The following is a 20,924-nucleotide window of genomic DNA, read 5'->3' as shown; positions in this document are numbered from 1 at the left end:
GTTCCCCCTTGTTCAGGCCAGCTGTTTCTCTGGTGACCCCCTTTAATCTTCATTCCTCCCTCTCTGCATCTAGGTTCCAGAGTTCAGTTCAGTGTATAGCTGTGGGTGTCTGACTCTGCTTCCATCAGCCACTGGATAAGGGCTTTAGGATGGCATAAGAAGTAGTCATCAGTCTCATTTTAGGGGAAGGACGTTTAGGTTATCCTCTCCACCATTGTCTGGATTGTCAGTTTGTGTCATCCTTGTACATCTATGGAAATCTCCCTAGTGCCAGATCTCTCCTTGGACCTATAATGGCTCCCTCTGATATGGTATCTCTCATCCTGCTCTCCTCTATTCTTCCCCCAACTCAACATTTCTGGTCCTCCATTTCCTCCTCTCCCCTCCTCTTCTCCTCCTCTCATTTTGGCAGCTCCCTCTCCCCTACCCTCATGCTCCCAATTAGCTCAGGAGTTACTGCCCCTTCTCTGGGGTTCATGCATTTTTCCCTTAGAGTCTTTCTTATTTCCTAGGGGAAACATAAGTTTGATATAGTTCTTTAAAACAAAAGTAAAAGTATAAACATAGTTGGTAAGAAATATCTCATTTAAACACAAGTCAGATACACATTATAATAAAATACTACTGGTTAGTGAACTCATGCACTTGCACTTGCATGGATACATATTCCTTGTCTCAAAAAGTAGGCTTGCCTTTATTTTATAGAAGCTGTTAATGAATAAGTGATGTGTACTCATTTGAGCTATTTAGAAAACACTGGTAAGCAAAAGCCAGCCTGCCACCTATTGAGAACTAGCACTGAATTATCCTTTAATTTGGATCCCAGACTACTTTCTTCACTAGCAATGTATCTTAACCTTAACTTTTCATGACAAGCTCATATATTAGTATGCAATGATTTATTCAGCTTTCCTTTTTTCTCTCCTCTCTTTTACTATTAAATTAGAAACAAGCTTGTTTTACTGTCAATCCCAGTTCCCTCTCCCTGCCCTCCACCAACCCCTATCCCATCCCCTTGCTACTCCCCGGGGAGGGTGAGGCCTTCCATGGGAAATCTTCAAAGTCTGTCACATCATTTGGAGCGGGGCCTAGACCCTCCCCCATGTGTCTAGGCTAAGAGAGTATCCCTCTATGTGGAGTGGGCTCCCTATTCCATTCCTATGCTAGGGATAAATACTGATCCACTAGCAGAGGCCCCATAGATTGCCTAGACCTACAAACTGACACCCACATTCTGTGGGTCTGGGTTGGTCCTATGGTGGTTTCCCAGCTATCAGTCTGGGGTCCATGAGCTCCCCCTTGTTCAGGTCAGCTGTTTCTGTGGGTTTCTCCAGCCTGGTTTAATAATTTTCCTATTGAAAGATTTCTAGGTCCTTCTGACTGTTTGCTCTTATAAACAATGCTATGGACCAGGGAGATTGTTCACTGAATAAAAACACTTGCTGCCATTCCTGACAGCCTGAGTTTGATCCGATGGTAGAAGGAGAGAACTAACTCCCTTAATTTATTCTCTGACCTTTGCAATGCTCTGAGGCCTGTGTGTACACATTCATGTGTCCCCCCCAATATAAATAAATCTTAAAAATTCCAAATGTAAAAGGTAAATAAATAATGCTGTGATAAACATCTTTTTTGACACTTAAGTATTGATGACTTCTCAATATTAATTTTAATAGTAATAAATAAAATAGATAATTTAAAATAAAATAAGGTACTATCACAATTTGTACCCAGTCATTTCTACATCAAATACAATTTTTTAAAGAGAGCTAGGGACCTGGAGACATGGCTTAGTGGTTAAAAGTTCAAGCTATTCTTGGCAGTAGACCAGGGTTTGATTCTCAGCACCCACAAAATGGCTCACAATAATCTGTAACTTCACTTCCAGGGAATCAGATACCCTTTTCTGGCCTCTGAAGGAACCAGGCATGTGTGTAGTGCACAGACATACATACAGGCAAAGCATGCATGAACAAAAAGTAAAAAAAAAAAAAGCCAGGATGAGCCACTGTCCCCTAGCTACTGTGGACTGCCTATAAATCCTCAGGGGAAGTGGGCCTAATAAGTACACCCATGAGAGAATTCAGACAAGCTCAGTGTTATACAAGCCACACGAAGTAGGTGTACAGATCTGAGTTATGGGTTAGAAGATGGAGGTTTAGGGTAGGTCAGTGGATTTCCCAGAACTTTCTAATGTGTGAGCCTCCTTGGCATGGGCTGGTCTCTAGCGTGGGAACAAACACACATTCTTATTATAATGTGACAATTTTTCAGAAGTGAGAAACTCACAGCATCGTAATAAAACTATATTGTTAAGCATCCATGTTTGTCGCTTACCATCATAGAGGAATAACTTCAAAATCATCCAAATATTGATCTTATATTAAGTAAGCCCAAATGGTTAAGTTGTTTCATCCTTGTGTCTGTGTTTCATCATTTTTGGAACTGATTTGCTGGCTATGAAGCCTGCGTCTAGAAGCTAATGTGAGCTCACATTTATTGCATACTTCATTCTTCTATTTTCCTCCCAGCAGTCATCTCAGGTCATTATTATTCTCTTCAACTGACCAGGGAGGGCCATGAGTTCAGTACCTGAGGGTAATGCCACAGGAGAGCTGGTTGCTCTCCACATTTCCTTCATATTCAATTCATAAACATTCACAGTTGACTTTTCAGTGCCACACTGTAGTTCTGCATATTTAAAGGGCTCAGTATACTATATCAGTTTACATAATAACATATTATATTATATAATAGTATTATATTTATATATATGTAATGACTAGATCAAAAAACCTGATATATCCATTACCTCAGATAGTTATCATTGCTTTGTGTTGGGAGCACTTAAGCCATTTTGAAGTATCAATTAAGTACTACTGCCCACTATAGTTATCCAACTGTGCTAAGGAAAATGAAAAGTAGACCTCCCCCACGTTTTCAGAAGCACCTGCAGTATACAACTCAGTACTTTTCAGGACATTATGTTATCAGCTACCATTTATGGGCATAGCTTTTCATATGCTTTGAGTGAACTGAGAAGCCAAGCATGACATGGGCCAGGCTTGCCAGTCAATTGAAGATTGACACTGAGGATGGGCCACATATGCCCTGTTAGGCATTGGGTATCTAGCCTTCGCAGTGGAGAGTGATAGCTCTCTTGGACACTCAAATCCTTCTTTGCTTCCCTTGTATTTTTCTTTCTCTTATGTTGCATTCTAGAATTGGGACTGTTGGGAAAGAACTGGTAGACTTAAGTTACATCTATGGGCAGTGCAGTGATTGCATTTGCCCTTTACTTACTGTTCAAGCTGTTTTCATACAATAACAAGTCCAGCACAAACTACCAAATTCCAGTAACAGCAAATGTTTTCAACATCCTTTCAATAAATCATGTTTGTTGTGGTAAGCATCAATTTATAGTGTTAATTTCAAAAGAAAGGCTGGTAAAACTGACTGTTCTGATTGTTTCAAGTGTTAAATGTCTGTGTTCTTGCTGCCACACGCAGTGAAAATTAGTAGTGAGCAAGTATCGTGTTTCAGCACTGTTTCACTTCATCGTGATTGTCAGTTTTAATGATTTTTGAAGACCTGCTAGATTAAACTTTTTGAACTAACCGTAGGTACTGTCGTGGATTCATCCAGAAAATAAGATGGTCATTATGCGCTGCAGTCAGCCTCTTGTCGGTATGAGTGGTAAAAGAAACAAAGATGACGAGAAATATCTGGATGTGATCAGGGAAACTAACAGACAAATTTCTAAGCTCACAATTTATGATGCACGACCCAGTGTAAATGCAGTGGCCAACAAGGTGAGTATAGTCAATGGAAACCTAACTTAATAGGAACTTAGGTGTTTTCCGTAAATATTGGATTTATTTTGAATGTTTATGTAACTGTTTTTTAAGTCAGGCTTTCACTTGGCACATACCTGTAATTCCAGCACTAGGAAGGCGAAGGCAGGAGGAACAGGAGTTCAAGATCATCCTCAACTACATAATGAGTTCTAGGCTAACTTGACTTACACTAGACCCAGTCTCCAAAAAAAAGTGAATGAATGAACAATAACAAAAGAAATACTAAAAATGTTAAGCCTAGTCATATACACCAGTAACACCCATAATCCCAGCACCAAGGAGACACAGGAAGGAGTATCCAAGGTAGTTTAAGCCTATAATCTTAGTACTTGAGAGGCTGAGCCTGGAGGATTGCCATAAATTTCAAGCCAAGACTAAACAGTGAGACCCTGTCTAAAACAAGCAAATAACTAAACAAAAACACAAAATGAACAACCCAAAGCAAGTCTTCATTAAATGACATGTTTAGAACTGTAATGAAAGTGGGTTTTGTCTAGAGCCTTACGCAAAAGGTAGTCTTTGGATACCTTGTGGCTGTGATCACTCTTGTTGTGTGAACTGACAGGGTATCTTTAGGAATTGTGGGAAGCTGCTATTATTAAAATTTGAAATCTATAATTTTATCTGAAGACTTCCTCATGTACACCATTTGTACCCATAAACCATCATTTATATAAGATAGTTTTAAAATCAGTTGGTCTGTGTATGAATTTTATAATCTCAAATACAGAAATTGAGTTTTTCAAAAGCAAATCTCAATTGGTGTTTTGCCTTTTGAAATAGAATATGTGAAATATTGTTCAAGTGAATTAGGGTCATCACTGCAAACATCAGTGACTGTATGGTGTGGCCACCCCAGAATCTGTTGTAAAATACAAGCTTGTTTGCTCTTTATAAGGGACCTCAGATTGAATTGACAGGCCTACCTTGCTTTGGGGACTTTGTGGAGAAGAGTTGTTTGCCTTGTAATGGCTTGTTTGTGTTTTTGTTTGTTTGCTTGGTTGGTTTAGACAGGGTCTCACTGTTTAGTCTATGCTGGCTTAGAATTTGTGACAGCCCTCCACCCTCAGCCTCTGAGATTAAACTACCTTGTCTGATTTCTGGTTTTATGTTTTTGATTCCTCCTTCTTTACCTGTGTTGTTTCCAAATGCTTACAAGTAAACTTGTGCCAAGTTACTTACTCCCAGATCCTGTCATTCAGATATATTCTCTTCAGCTGTAGACTTAAATTTCATCATCTTTAATGCTTTGCTCATCCCAAGGTCATTTATCTGACATCTTCAATTATTCAGAACCCATCATAAGAACCTGAAAGCAAAGCAAGTCCTTGAGCAGCCTAGATAGATGCAGCAATTTCTGAAATGGAATGTGTGTGAAGCCTGTCTCCTCTAGGGGATGTTAGACTGTGAATGTATGTGGGGCTCAGCTATTCACCATTTGTTTGTGGCTCAGCTGTCCTACACATTTAATTCTGGGCTGCCTGCCCTGGCTCCATGTTTGCTTCAGACGAGGTATTTGTTAACACAGTTGGGGGTTTATGTAGAAATAATTTCAAACTTCTATGTAAAACAGTCATGAAGTTGGATTGGTAAGTCAATTAGGAATTATAAGTAAAGGATTTAGGAAATTAAATCAAAATATGTTCCTGAATTATCCTTAATTTTAGATATTTTGGATCCCACTATCCTTCATATATAATTCAGAGTGAACACATATATAAAATACAATATTCTCATGTACTTATTTAGCCTGAAATAGATATGATATAACATTAAAATAAAGTATTTAGAAAGAATATTTTAAAATATTAAAGTGTGTGAAATGAATACCTTAGTTATATTGAACTCTAAAGCTCATTATAGCAACAAAAGTCTTGAATGCCTTTTTAATGTTGTGGAAATAAGCCTCTGTTTTTAGTCCTCTTAGGAATGAAAAGAGGGAAAATATTAAGGAAAAAAACAGAACACCTAAGCCTTAAAGCACTCTGGGCCATTTTTAAAACCCCTCCTCCCAGCTCTGTCTCTCCACTAGTTGTCGATATCCATAGCAACAGGCCTTTGGCCTTTATAACATTCTAGGTAATTTGGGTTGTTCACTTTTGTTGAATAAAGAAAAACCAAAGGGAAGACTTCAAAGGTAACCAGAGATGGAGAATTTGAACTTTGGGGAACTCAGTCTGTGCTTGACTAATTGATTTTTACCCTTTCTGACTTCTGTTCTCTTGGCCCCTAATAATTGTTCCTCCCTTGTGGATATTTAGATGTAATCAGCAAAATTGCATCATTTTCAATTAAACAAAACCCAGGGTTGGTAAGATCTAGCACCACACTGCTTCTATTTTGGGGCAGAGCACTGTGCTGAATTAAAATAGGGCTGTGTTAATGTCCGGTTTTGCCAGAAATTTTGGCAATGACTAAAACATGTATTTTTCCTTTTGCTTTTTTTTTTTTTACATGTCATGCTCAGTTATTTATGAAAGGAACTACAGTGTCAAGCATCTCCACAAATCCCCATAATTATGTAACAGCCACACATGCAGAGAAGCAGGCCCTCTGTCTACGGGAGGGTGAACATGTCATTGCATTTTATATAGGATTGCAGAGCTAGCTAAAATAACCCAGCTCTTACTTGCCGGTCTGTGCATGCAGTTTGCAGAAGGGACTGCCAGGCAGATGCCAGTAACTCTGGCCTTCTTCCACAACGTGTGGACAGCCAGGAAGAGGGGAAGGTAATACATTTGTCTGCTGATTTATTAGCAAAAAGCTCTTTTTAAATGGCAAACGGGCTGGAGAGTTGGCTTAGTGGTTAGGATCATTTAGTGCTCTTCCAGAGAAACTAAGTTTGGGTCCCAACACTCATAATTGCCTGTAACTCCAGTTCCAAGAGATCTGACACTCACATTAAAAACAAAAACAGTGACTAAAAAGGGAAACTAGAAAATGGGTATGGTGGCTCACACCTGCGACCTTAACACTTGCAATGCTGAGGCAGGAGGATTGCCATGAGTTTGAGGCCCATCTATGGTTGATAGTGAGTTCTAGTCAGACCTGTGACACCCTGTCTTTAAAAAAAATCAGCAAGGCAATGGTGGCACATACCTTTAATCCCAGCACTCAGGAAGCAGAGGCAGGTGGATCTCTGAGTTCAAGGCCAGGCTGATCTACAAAGTGAGTGCCAGGATACCCAAGGCTACACAGAGCAAACCTGTCTCAAACTACCCCCCCCCCAAATAAAAACAAGAAAGGGATCATTTCTCATTAACTTATTGCTGATGCTCTGTAAATGAAGCTTGAAATGCCAAAATATGTTTTCTCCTCTAGATTGTTTGGAGACTGAGGCCTCTGGCCTGACACATAGATTTTTCAAGTGTGAAGTTCAGGTGATATCCTTACTTTTACTGCAAGAAACCTCTATAAGTAACCCTAGGGCACCAGGGGTCCCCAGCTTGCTTTGCTGTTCCAACTCTGGCTACAGGCTTATCTTCCTAACATTGGTATGAGGAAAAGAGGGCTACTGTACGGGTTAACACATTTGTATTCCATTTCCCTGTTCAGTCCCACACGGGTGCTTCCTCGTGCTCCTCCTACAGGCAATCTAAAGTTAGTACCTCTTAAAAATCTCAGAACTGTTTCACTTTTCTTAAAGGGCCCAAATTTACCTATCCTGTGACATTTCAAAAACCTTTAAGCAAAGTACAGCCGTGTTCCTAAACTAATTCATAGTGTCTCTTTTCATAATTGTGGAAATGGATGCTGTTCATTGTCATGGTTGTTAATTAAAGTCCACCCTGGCAAGTGAACACTATTAATTACTTCATAGTAGACCAATTATCTAGCATGCACAAGGCCTTAAATTCAATACATAGCACCATTAAAGCTTTGTGCTTCATACAGTAGGTGGTAGCCATCTTGCCCCTCTTAGAATCTTGTATGCCCACTACATGCAGATCTGTCCTTGCTATTTATGTAGTGGAGTGATAGTTGGAATACAATGGAAAAGGTTTATATGTTGAAATTAAAGCAGCCTGAAATTCTGTTTATTAATTGCATGACTTTGGAATTGGTAAGATTCTTAGTTTTTGCTTTCTAATGTGCCAGTTGTGGATAGTAGCATCTTTCTTGTGGCATTCCTGTAAAGGGTAAAATTACAAAGCACAGCATCTTAGAGCCTTGTCAAAAAGTGACTGTTAGCCATTGGAAAGGAATCTGGCTCTTTTTATCCTGTTAAGGCTAGGCAGTGAACTCTGCTTTACAGGGCAGGACACCGGTGCTTCCAGGTTAGTGTTTGGCACCAGATCATATGGTAAGAGGAGGCTAAAGCAAGTTGTTGGCCTGTGTCTGGCTACAAAAGTTGTTCTCCCCTAACACAATATAGCTTATTAGATGCTACATCAATATGGCTACCCCTTCCCCAAACTGTATAATAATAGTCACAATATTGATGGAGGAGGACTTTTCAGAACCTGTTCTTACTTTTCCAGATTTGGAAGTGCCAGTAATTACAGAACATTTGGAAGGGAATACTGTCTGATGAATTCAGTTGTCCCCACCACACCCAGGATATTGCCAGCATACCATATTTTTCTCTAGCTCAAAGTATGACTCGGGTTGTTGAGGCTTGGTGCTGCATAGAAAGTAAAAAATCAGATTAACGATTTAAATTAGAGGGGTTTGGGTTAAAAATTTTAAAGTAAATAGCTATTAAGATATTTTGGCTAAGGCACTGACAAAGTAGAAAAGCTAACTTATTGTCAACTTGTTGTTTCTTAGGCCACAGGAGGCGGATACGAAAGTGACGATGCGTATCATAACGCCGAGCTGTCTTTCTTAGACATTCATAATATTCATGTTATGCGTGAATCTTTAAAGAAAGTGAAAGACATTGTTTATCCTAACATTGAAGAATCTCATTGGTTGTCCAGTTTGGAGTCTACTCATTGGTTAGAACATATTAAGGCAAGTATACTTTAAAAATATTTGTGGGTATAAAAATACTTATTTTGAAGAAGGTGAAATTTTATTAAATATTTAAAAATTACACACAGAAAGAGAAACTGTAGTAGAAGATTCTATATTTGACAGCTTGATGTTTCTTTATAATTTGGTTACCTAAATTGAAGATTTCACAACATCATTCTATCTTATGTTTAGAGTCTGTAGAACTTTCTCTTCTAATCTTGTCAGTAGTAAATCTCATGTAGGTTTATTTAGGAATAGAAAATTTATTATCCAACTCTTATTGGGCATATCACTCATAGACCTAGACAAAGGTGCCCCTTTTTGCTGTTTTCATTTTAAAATTATTAATGACAAATTTTATCTTATTTTATTTTTGGGTTTTTATGGGTTTTTTTGTTTGTTTGTTTGTTTCAAGACAGGGTTTCTCTGTATATCTTTGGCTGTCCTGAACTCACTCTGTAGACCAGGCTGGCCTGGAACTCACAGAGATACTCCTGCCTCTGCCTCCTGAGTGCAGGGGTTAAAGGAGTGTGCCACCACTGCCCAGCTAATGACTAATTTTAAAGAATAGGTTTTGCATTTTGATTACATTCAATTGTTTATCATATAGCTTCATAAACTGAATGCATATTTTAAGCAGGTGAATTATTAAGATCCATTGTTCTCTAGTGAAATTTGCTTTCCAACCTGACAAGAATTGTATTTTTTTTATTTTTCCTCTTCAAGTTTCTTGTCTCTTAATTTATCATCCTCAGAAAATGAATTACAAAATAATGAATCATGGCTTTTAACTATAGTATAATATCCTGAATGGGACTCTAGAAAAGAAAAGGGGCATTAGATTAAGAACTAAGGAAATGTGGGGCTGGATAGATGGTTCAGGGATTAAGAACACAGGCTGCCCTTCCAGAGGGCGTGTGTTTGATTCCCATCACCCATATGGTGACTCATACACAACTCTCTGTAACACCAGTTTCAGGGGATCTGAAGCCCTCTTCTGGCTTCTGCATGCACAGCCAGGTAAACACATGATACAAAAATGTACATGCATGCAAAATACCCATACACATAAAGGAAATAAATATTTTTTTAAAAAAATACCCTAAGGAAATGTGAATAAAGTATGGCCTTTTAAAGCAATACACTTAGTTACATTTCTTAGTAAGTAATAATGTGTCAGTATAGATTTCTTACTTGTGCCAAATATCCCTTACAATGATACTAAGAAGGGAAACTGGGTTAGGTATCTGGGAACTTCTGTAGTACCTTCACAGCTTTCCTGTGTTGCTGAAACTTAAAATATATTTTTAAATAGCACAATTTTAATGCATATCGTCATGTTAGAACTTGTGAAGGGGAAAGATGGCTAGATGGTCAAAGTAAAAGAAAGCATATTCTAATATACTGTGTTTTCAGATCAGAGTAGGCCTTTATAACAAAGTCAGATGAAAAAATAGGCTTAATCTAGTCCTTCTAGAAAGTAGAGGGCTGGAGGAATCCATTTTAAAGAAGACAGTGAAGTGAACACTCAGAAACTGCTGTAGGTAAGTTCAAGTTGACAAGAACAGCATGTTTTAATTTATTTGCAAGGTTTTTGAAAATAAATTTATAAAACCAAGAAACATTTTAAGTGAGATTGCTCTAACGTGGATCTGGGAGAAGTCGGGCAGCCAGGGCCTTGACTGTCAAATGCTAGGGAAAGATCTCAGGGTTTGGGTAACAGTTTGGTAATGTGGGGAGCTATTCTAGGGGCTGATTATGTAATTGATACAAGAGAAAAGAATGTGAAGTTAGAAATAGGAGATTCAAAAGAGCAGTGTCAAAGCAAGGATGCAGAGGCTACCAAGAGACAAGTTGCGTCTTATGCAGAACATGTAGTGTGATGTGAATAACTAGATGTAAGAGCTTCAGAAATGAAGACTGCCACAAGGAGGGTGGAGCCACTTGCCCGAGAAAAGGATGCTTCGATTTTCAGTTTAAGGGCAGTCCTGACTAGGCTTAAAAAAACACTGTTCTCTGGAGTTAGTGGGAGGCCATCCTCCAGTGCGATATGTCAAGCAGATTCTCATGTAAAGTAGAAATCAAAATAGAGAATTGTAACTACATGTGAGCTTGGGAGTCAGTGGTTGAGCCTTATACCATGTATGCTAAGGAACGCTCCAGATGAGAAGAAGATCAGAAGACATGGAATGGAGCCCCAGTCAGGTTTGAAATCAGCATAGAAGAAAAGTGAGGTTCAGTGAAGTCATCCCTAAAGAGAGACATTAAGAGCTCCAATGATGTGGAATGTCTAGAAAGGGCCTAAGAGGGTAGAAATCTATGATGGGTGGCTAGCAATGTCATGGGAGTGAGAGTTGGAAATTATTCTTTTACAGAGCTAGATAAGGGCTGGGAACGTATATAAGTGCCTAGAGTACTTGACACACAAGTATGAGGACTGGAATTTTGATCCTCAGAACCCATATAAATGCCGAGAGGGTGTGGCAACTTACCTACCTGTAACTCTAGTTCTCTGAAAGGTGAAAGGGGAACTCTTTAGAGCAGGTTGGCTAACCAGACTAGCCATATTGATGATCTCTGGGATAGATTGAAAGTCCCTGCCTCCAAGAATAAATGACAACCATGGGCTTACACATATACCTGAAAACATGCACATGCACACGAATGCATGCATGCCAGCCCCCAAAAGCTAGATAAAGGAGAAAAGAGTAGAGAGTTATGTGATTATAACAAAGGCTTTCAAGTCTTGGGACGCTTCAGCCTATTTTCAGACAGAGAACTTGGGTGTCTTATTAAGGAAAGAAAGACAATTCTAAAAGTTAGTATATGGGACTTTTTGTGCTAGTGGAAAGCATTGGGAATAATCTGAGTGTAGAAGAAGAGTTCTATGTATATAAGAGATTCTGTGTAGTCAATCATGTACTCTGGTTGCTAATAACACAAGGAAGTGCTCAAAACCCCAATTAAGGAATCCGAAGTTTACAAAGATGTCTCCCAACTTTTTCTTTCTTCATTCTTTCAACAAATTGGAAATATTTTCTTTTCTTTTTTTAGTTTTTTAGAAAAATAGGGGAAGGTGGGAAGGAGGAGAGAGGGGGAGGAAGGGCAAGAGGGAGAGACATGTATTAGACATCTTTGGAAGGCAAGGAAAGCACCTATCCTGCAGCAGAAAGAAGAAATAAATACGGGTTGAAACCCGACTGGTACCTTGTTTGGGTGCCTGGGGAAATCATGAAGCAAGGCTGTGTGAAGAAGATTTTGTCTAGAAGTTAGGAGTTAAGAAATGTAGAAAATGTGGAAGATCCCCATCAGACTGCTATTGTCTCTAGTGAGGGGATTTCAAAACGAATGAAAGAAATTCTCACTGGACTTTCACATGACCAATGTTGGTGTGACAAGGCTGAGGAGCCACGTGGGTCCATGTGACAGCATCCATCTCAGAGTTCTCACACATCAGTTAAATCCTAGTAGTTAAGGGCAGTAGAATGGGTAGAGTTGAACTTTGAGACTAGGTGTGATACTTGGGACTGTATTTCCTCTCTCTAAGCACCAGGGAAAATCTATTCTTGTCTCTTCTCAGTTAATCCTGGCCTCTTAGTAAATTTCTTGTTACTGTCTCTTGTCTTCATTAGCAAGAACCACTGTCTAGAACCTGCAGCTTTCTCTTTCACAAAAGTACCGAATTTGTTTTCAGTGATTTAGTTTTGCAAACCAGGATTTTGTTTTATGAGATAATTATAGTTGCTCCAAGTCAGAGTGACTGTGGGGATTCATAATTAGGAAACATCTAGTATTTTCTAAAATAATTGCCTTTTTATTGTAAGTGAGAGACACATCTTGGAGGAGAGCTGCCCTCTACAGTGTGCTAGAACCCCAACTTCATTAAGTTGGGCTCCAGTAATCTAGAAGCACTGCTTCCCAGCAGCACTTTCTGCAGAAGTACCTCAAGTTAATACTGCAAACAGGATTGCAGGCAGTCATTTCAGAAGTGCTCAGTCTACACTGGTGCTTTTGATAGTCTGCCATCCATTGGTCCCCGAACTTTTTTTCTTGCTTACTTGTGTCTCATGAATTCATATAAAATAATAAGCTTTCATATTTTCTATTTGTCAGATGATTCGCATAATCCACTTTTTCCTTAAATACATTTCAGTGAATTTTTTCAGTTTCTTTTAATTAGTTAAAATGACCATACTACATTCTAAGTATGGCCTTAGAATTTGAGGTGTTCCATGGAATAAACCTTAGAAAATCAGCTCAAGGGCCAGCAACAGGATGGTTCAGCAGCTAAAATGCATGCTATTCAAGCATGGTGACCAGAGTTCGTTCCCCAGAAGACATATACAGGTGGAAGGAGATAACAGACTTCCGTCATTAACTATAGCATGCATACCTACACATACATGAATGAAGTCATATACAAATATGCACATGACAGTATGTTTTAAAAATCAACTCAAAGTAACTATTAAGTACTTGGGAAGATACAGCCCCCAAACAATACTAGAAGGAATGTGAGGTGCTATAACTATTTCCCTTAAAATTTGTTTCCCCAAATAAGCATACATTTTTTACCTTGAATATACATGTGCCATATGGCCCTGTCATGTCACTTATAGATGTTTTCCTTAGAAGAAAGAAAATGGTATGTCCTATCAAAAACCGAGAATGCAAAAATCCACAGCAGCATGATTTGTAGTATATAAATGGTAGAAACAACCACATTTCCATCAGCTGAGGGATGGATAAATAGCTATTCATATAATAGGAGATCACTTACTCATGCAAAGGACTGAAGCCCTGGAAAAAAATCTCAAGAGTATCTGAATGTGATCTCTACCCATAGCACAGAGAGCTCCCCCGAATCTTGTAGTTCCTGATGTTCTGGTTTGTGCCGTGCATTGACATTTGAAAGCAGGACTTGGGCTAGAGTGAAGATGGGTGGCACTTTGACATTGGAGCAATATCAGTGCTCCCTGCTGATGACATGCATGTTTTCCCCTGACAGCTTGTCCTGACAGGAGCCATTCAAGTTGCAGACAAAGTTTCTTCAGGGAAGAGCTCAGTGCTTGTGCACTGCAGTGATGGATGGGACAGGACTGCTCAGCTGACATCCCTGGCCATGCTGATGCTGGACAGTTTCTACAGGAGTATTGAAGGCTTTGAAATATTGGTACAGAAAGAGTGGATAAGTTTCGGACATAAATTCGCATCTGTAAGTAAACACTAAAGCTGTCCTTTTTAATGAGCTGGGATTTTAAAAAACTGGTTTCTCTACTATGTATTCAGTTCTGACATGAAAGTCTGAGGATTGCCAAGCAAGGTGACACTTGCCTTTAATCTCAGCACTGAGGAGGCAGGTAGTTCTCAATGAGTTCCAAGCCAGCATGGTCTAAATAGCAAGTTCCAGGATAGCTAGGGTTACCAAGGCCTTGTCTCAAAAAATCAGAGGAATATAAATAAATATATAAATAAACCACTTTACAATTTCAAATATCTGTGAGTCTTTGGGCTAATGGAAGTCTTTTGGGGGTTTATCCATCTTTACTATTTCTAGTTAAACTCAAGTGTAGTAAAGTCTGAAGAGAAATGTATAAATTGAGACTTGGGAGGCTGAGACAGAAAAGTTGATATGAGTTCCAGCAAAGGCTGCCCAGTGATTTCCAGACCTAGGATACTGAATGATTTCCAGACCTAGGATAACAAGTACATACAAAGTTGCCCTGTGAGTTCCAGACTTAGGCTACCCAGTGAGTTACAGCCAAGGCTACCCTGTGAGTTCCAGGCCTAGCCTACCCCATCATATCCAAGCCTATGATACTGACTTTGTTCCTACCATGGCTACCCAGTGAGTTTCAGCCAAGGCTACAGACTGAGTTCCAGCCAAGGCTGCACAGTGAATTCTAGATCTAGGCTACTCAGTGAGTTCCAAGTCTAGGGTACACAGTGAATTCCATCCAGGGCTCCCTAATGAGTTCCAGCCAAGGCTACCCAGTGCTTTTCAACTGAGATTTCTAAGTGAATTCCAGGCCTAGGCTATCTACTGAGTTTCAGGCTTAGGCTACCCACTGAAATCAAGGTCTAGGCTAACCAGCGAATTCTAGCCAAGGCTTCCCTGTTCATTCTAGGCCTAGGCTACACAGTGAGTTCCAGGCCTAGGATACCCAGTGAGTTCTAGCCAGAGGCTACCCAATGATTTCCAGTTCTTGGCTACCCAGTGAGTTCCAGCCATGGATACTAATGAGTTCTGGCCAAGGCTCTCCAGTGAGTTCCAGCCAAGGCTACCCAGTAAGTTCAGGCCTAGGCTATCTAATGAGTACCAGGACTAGGATACTCAGTGACTTCTAGCCAAGGTTCCTCATTGAGTTCCAGGCCTAGGCTACCACTGAGTTCCAAGCCTAGGTTATTCAGTGAGTTTCATGCCTGGGCTACCAAGTGTGTTCCAGGCAAAGGCTGTCCACTGAGTTCCATGTTTAATCTACCCAGTATTCCATCCAAGGCTGCCCAGTCAGTTCCACCCACAGCTACCCAGTAAGTTCCAGCCTAGGCTACCCAGTGTGTTCTAGGCCTCGGTTACCCAGTGGGTTCCTAGCATAGGCTACTCAGTGAGTTCCAGAACTAAACTTCCCAGTAAGTTCTAGGCGTACCCTACTCAGTAAGTTCCAATCAAGTCTACCCAGTGAGTTCCAGCCTAGACTACCCACTGAGTTCCCAGCCAAGGCTAACCAGTGAGCTCCGGCCATGGCTTCCCTATGAGTATAAGGCCTAGGCTACCCACTTGAGGCTCTTTTTTAATTCTCAGATACACATTTTTTAATCATCAATGGATCCCATGGCAATTCATATTGTGGGGTCTTGTTTCCAGATGTCTTTTGAGTGAGCATCTTTTAAACATTTATTTATTGGGGGGGGGGGGCATGTTTTGTCTGCATGTGTTTTTGCACGCCACATCAAGCAATGCTTTTGGAAGCCAGTAGAGGGCATCAGATACCTTAGTACTGGGGTTAAAGCTAGTTTTTAGCCACCCTCTGGGAATTGAACCTAGGTTCAAGAGCAGTAAGTACTCTTAACTGCTGAGCCATCTCTCCTTTAGCCAGTTCCATGGTGATTCTCAGAAGATACATGTATCATAATAACAAAAATACTGTTTGATCAGCTTTTATCCTTCATCCAAATTTCACAAAGCAACATTTCCAAGTGGAATCAGCCACTGTTTAATAGAGACATTGTAAGGGTTTTTGTTTGGGCTCTAGCAGAGGTAAGCATTGTAATCATAATAATTGTACTTTGGGCATGATTTCAAGCCTTTGAATTTCCAGGCTGCTTCTTCCCTGAGAAAACTAGTGAAGCTAGAAAATACCACGAAGGATACTTCAGTTACCTATATCTGCAGCTGTTTGGGACCTGTGCAACATTCCAATCATATGAAATAATTTTTAACTGTTACAGAGGTTGATGGTGCTTTGCTAATTTTCATTGTTTTGTGTGTATTTGCAGTTGTGTGTGAATATGTGTGTAAATGCACATGGCTGTGTGGGGATATGTGTATGCGTGTAAACTTATGTATGGAGACCAGAGGTCTACCTCAGGTGTCACTCCTTAGGAGTCATCCTCCTTTTTATTAAATACGGCCTCTCTCGAGGACCTGGAACTTTTTTTGCTTAAGCTAGGTTGACTGGCCAGTGAGCCCCAAGGATCCTTCTGTCTCCACTGCTCCAGCTCTGGTGCTGCCAAAACAGTTGTTTGGTTTGTTTAATCATTTTCTGTGTGTTCTAGAGATTAAACTCAGGTCCTCATGCTTGCATAGCTAGCACTTTATTGACTAAATACTCCCTCTAGTCCCTCTCACTGAATTGTCATTATTCAGATGGTGAAATGGCTCTGTTGTTAAAGGTGCTTCCCACCAGGCCTGATGGCATCACACTTCCTAGAAAGGACAGAGTCAACCCTTGAAACTTGACCTCTGACTTCCATGAATATGTAGGACTTGTGCACATGCATACACAAATAAACACATAAATGTAATTTTAAAAATTGCCGTTATCATGAAATCAACGGTTGTTTCTCTGTATTTCCAGGGCAACCTGCATAGTTTACTGTCTGAGAAGCTTGGCATTTAGAAGGCAGGTTGCTGAGTTGCATTGTGACATTTTGTAAGTTATATGCTTTCTCTGTTTTGTACCTGTGAATTAAATAATCTTCATCAATTCATTTCAGAGAATAGGTCATGGTGATAAAAATCATGCTGATGCTGACCGATCTCCTATTTTTCTCCAGTTTATTGACTGTGTGTGGCAGATGTCAAAACAGGTAAGAATATGTGGGATAAATATACACTCAATGTTTAAATAGTGTCTTATAACATCTAAAGTTTGCCTACAAAATAATCCAAGGCAGAAATAAAGATGAAACAGGCCTGACTATGAGTGAATAGTGATTGAATCTCAACAACAGGGACATAGGAATTCATTTTTTAAAATTACTATGACATAATACTACTATGTATGTCTAGAATTATCCATAGTTTGTAAACTTAAATTTTTAACTGAATTGCCTGTTCTAATGGAAGGTTAGCAGGAGTGACAATGCCCTGGCATTTCTGTATAAGCTTACCTGCTAACTCATAATTCTTTTTTAAAAAAGTAAACTTTTGGCCACTTTTTACCTTTTCTTCCTTGACTTGACACATATTAAAGTACATCAGTCTTATATGAAGTAAAAAAAAAAAAGAATAAATAATCCTGTGGGGTGTGTGCAAATGGCAATCTCTGCTGTCCTTCCCAGAGTTCTTCAGTGTGGGAGCACTCTTAGTCACTCTTACCATCCATCTGTGCAACTTGTCTTGCCATTGTGTGTGTGTGTGTGTGTGTGTGTGTGTGTGTGTGTGTGTGTTTCTTTTAATTCAAAGTGAACAATAATATGCCATATTCTTACTTTGACACTCTGGTCTGATAGAAACTATATTCTCTTTGCATTTTTTCTTCCTTGAGATAATAGACTAGACTTTTCATGTTTGCTTGCTTGTTTGTTTTTTATCTAGTTTCCCACAGCTTTTGAGTTCAATGAATGCTTCTTGATTACGATCTTGGATCATCTGTATAGCTGTCGATTTGGTACTTTCTTATTTAACTGTGAATCGGCTCGAGAAAGACAGGTGAGCAAAACACTAATTTTTTGTGAAGGTTTTACAAAGTGAATCTAAGAAGAATATGAGTGTTTATGAAGCCCTTCTTTTGCCCTGAGGAGTAGGAGTGATTTTTAAAGTATACAAGTTCTCCCTTGTGGAGCTCCATGAAAAGTTATAGAAAGGGAATTTTTTAATTTATTTGTTTGAGAATTTCATACAGTATATTTTGATAATATTCTTTCCTGTTACCCAGGTTCTTACCCCCTCCCCATCCCTTACTCATCTCATTTGATAGTCTCTCTTAAAAATGAGGGAGAGGAGGGAGGGAGGGAAGGAAGGAAGGAAAGGGAATAAAAGCCCACTAAAAACGTGGGGCCTGCCCTGGAGTAGGGTCATACTCCATTGACAAAAACTGATTTTCCCTTTCCCAACAGCTACCATTTTTAAATAGCTTCTTGAAGAGGTGGGACTTTGTGTTCACTTTTCCTTCTCCTTTCTGGGAGTTTGTCTGGCTTGAAGTTGTATGGTTTTCTGTGGTGCCACAGTCTCTGAGTTCATATGTGCACTAATGCTCCTGTGTCTAGAATTTGCTGTTTCCCAGAAGTCAGTCACCAGCTCTTGTTCTTGAAGTCATTCTGCCTCCTACTCTGCATAGATTCCTGAGCTTGGGGATGGGGATTTGATAAAGACATCCCATTTGGGGCTGAATACTCCTAAGTCTCTCACTTTATACACCTTGTACAGTTCTGGGTCTCTGTGTTAATTGCCATCTACTACTAGAAGCAGCTTCTCTGGTGTGAACTGAGTGTGCTCTGATCTGTAGATAAAGCAGTAGGTCATTAGACATCATTTTATTGTTATGCTTATTTAGGAGACTAATAGTGGGTTTTCCCCCTGGGCCCATGCCCTATGTAGGCTTAGGTTCTTAACCTCATTAAAAATTTCAGTTATGGCTTCCAGCTCATGGAGTGGCTCTTTTTTCTTATTTTTTAATTTAAATTAGAAACAAGCTTCTTTTACATGTCAATCTCAGTTCCCTCTCCCTCCCCTCTCCCCTGCCCCCCAACTACCCCCTATTCCAACCCCTTTCTGCTCCCCAGGGAGGGTTAGGCCTTTCATGGGGGAATCTTCAAAATCTGTCCTATCATTTGGAGCACGACCTAGCCCCTACCCTGTGTGTCTAGGCTGAGAGATTATCCCTCTATATGGAGAGGGCTCCCAAAGTCCATTTGTATACTAGGGGTAAATACTGATCCACTAGTAGAGGCCCCATAGATTGTCCAGATCTCTAAACTGACTTCCTCCTTCAGGGAGTCTGGAACAGTCCTATGCTGGTTTCCCAGCTATCCATCTGGGGTCCATGAGCAACCCATTGTTCAGGTCAGCTGTTTCTATGGGTTTCTCCAGCCTGGTCTTGACCCATTTACTCATCACTGCTTCCTTTTTGAAACTGGATTCCAGAGTTCAGCTCAGTGTTGAACTGTGAGTGTCTGCGTCTGCTTCCATCAGCTACTGGGTGAAGGCTCTAGGATGGCATATAAGGTAGTCATCAATCTCATTATCAGAGAAGAGTATTTAAGGTAGCCTCTCGACTATTGCTTAGATTGCTAGTTGGGGTTATCCTTGTAGATTTCTGGACATTTCCCTAGTGCCAGGATTCTCTTTAAAACTATAATGGCTCCCTCTATGATGGTATCTCTTTTCTTGCTCTCCTCCATTCCTCCCCTGACTAGATCTTCATGCTCTGTCCTGCCCTCTTCTCCCCTCCACTTCTCCCCTTCTCTTTCTCCTAACTCCCTCACCCCTCCCCCATGCTCCCCATTAGCTTAGGAGATCTTGTCCCTTTCCCCTTCTCCAGGGGACCATGTGTGTCTCTCTTAGGGTCCTCCTTGTTACCTAGCTTCTCTGGTGGAGTGGATTGCAGGCTGCTACTTCTTTGCACTAGATCTAAAATCCATATATGAGTGAGTACATACCATGTTTGTCTTTTTGCAACTGGGTTATCTCACCCAGGTTGGTTTCTTCTAGTTTCATCCATTTGCCTGCGAATTTCAAGATTCCATTGTTTTTTGTTTGTTTGTTTGTTTGTTTTGTTTTGTTTTGTTTTTCGGCTGAGTAGTACTCCATTGTGTAAATGTACCAAATTTTCTCTATCCATTCTTCAGTTGAGGGGCATCTAGGCTGCTTCCAGGTTCTGACTATTATAAACAATGCTGCTATGAACATCATTGAACTGATGTCCTTGTTGTATGAATGTGCTTCTTTTGGGTATATGCCTAAGAGTGGAATTGCTGAATCTTGTGGTAGACTGATTCCCATTTTCCTGAGAAATCACCATACAGATTTCCAAAGTGGCTGTACAAGTTGGCACTCCCACCAGCAGTGGAGGAGTGTTCCCCTTTCTCCACATCCTCTCCAGCATAAACTAACATTGGTGTTTTTTATTTTAGCCATTCTAGCAGGAGTAAGATGGTATCTCAGAGTTGTTTTGATTTGCATTTCCCTGATGGCTAAGGATGTTGAACATTTTCTTATGTGTATATCAGCCATTTTAGATTCCTCTATTGAGAATTCTCTATTTAGTTCTGTACCCCACTTTTTAATTGGATTAGTTGGTGTTGTAGACACTAGCTTCTTGAGTTCTTTGTATATTTTGGAGATCAGCCCTCTGTCAGATGTGGGGTTGGAAAATATCTTGTCCTAGTCTGTGGCCTGCCATTTTGTATTGTTGACTCTGTCCTTTGCCTTACAGAGGCTTATCAGTTTCAGGAGGTCCCATTTATTAATTGGCAATCTCAGTGTCTGTGCTACTGGCGTTATGTTCAGGAAGCAGCCTCCTGTACCAATTTGTTCCAGAGTACCACCTACTTTCTCTTCTAAGAGGTTCAGTGTGGCTGGATTTATGTTGAGGTCTTTGATCCATTTAGACTTAACGTTTTGTGCACGGCGATAGATATGGATCTATCTGCAGTCTTCTACAT

The 20,924-nt window shown here is 40.0% G+C and overlaps 1 protein-coding gene across 7 annotated transcripts in view; it reads left to right on the top strand.

The window, feature by feature from the left end:
- LOC100761567 (myotubularin) overlaps positions 1-20,924 on the top strand; it is a 113,211-nt gene that overhangs the window by 78,243 nt on the left and 14,044 nt on the right. For all 7 annotated transcript variants that reach the window (XM_027432211.1, XM_027432212.1, XM_035450097.1 and 4 more), the window contains 5 exons: positions 3,624-3,812; positions 8,628-8,813; positions 13,825-14,031; positions 17,034-17,126; positions 17,857-17,970. In XM_027432211.1, coding sequence (XP_027288012.1) covers positions 3,624-3,812; positions 8,628-8,813; positions 13,825-14,031; positions 17,034-17,126; positions 17,857-17,970 — 789 coding nt within the window. The remainder of the gene's footprint in view (positions 1-3,623; positions 3,813-8,627; positions 8,814-13,824; positions 14,032-17,033; positions 17,127-17,856; positions 17,971-20,924) is intronic.

Source organism: Cricetulus griseus, chromosome X (assembly GCF_003668045.3).
Source record: "Cricetulus griseus strain 17A/GY chromosome X, alternate assembly CriGri-PICRH-1.0, whole genome shotgun sequence".
NCBI classification, from domain to species: Eukaryota; Metazoa; Chordata; class Mammalia; order Rodentia; family Cricetidae; genus Cricetulus; species Cricetulus griseus.
The sequence above is the reverse complement of the archived record's forward strand: the minus strand, read 5'-3'. Positions and strand labels throughout refer to the sequence as shown.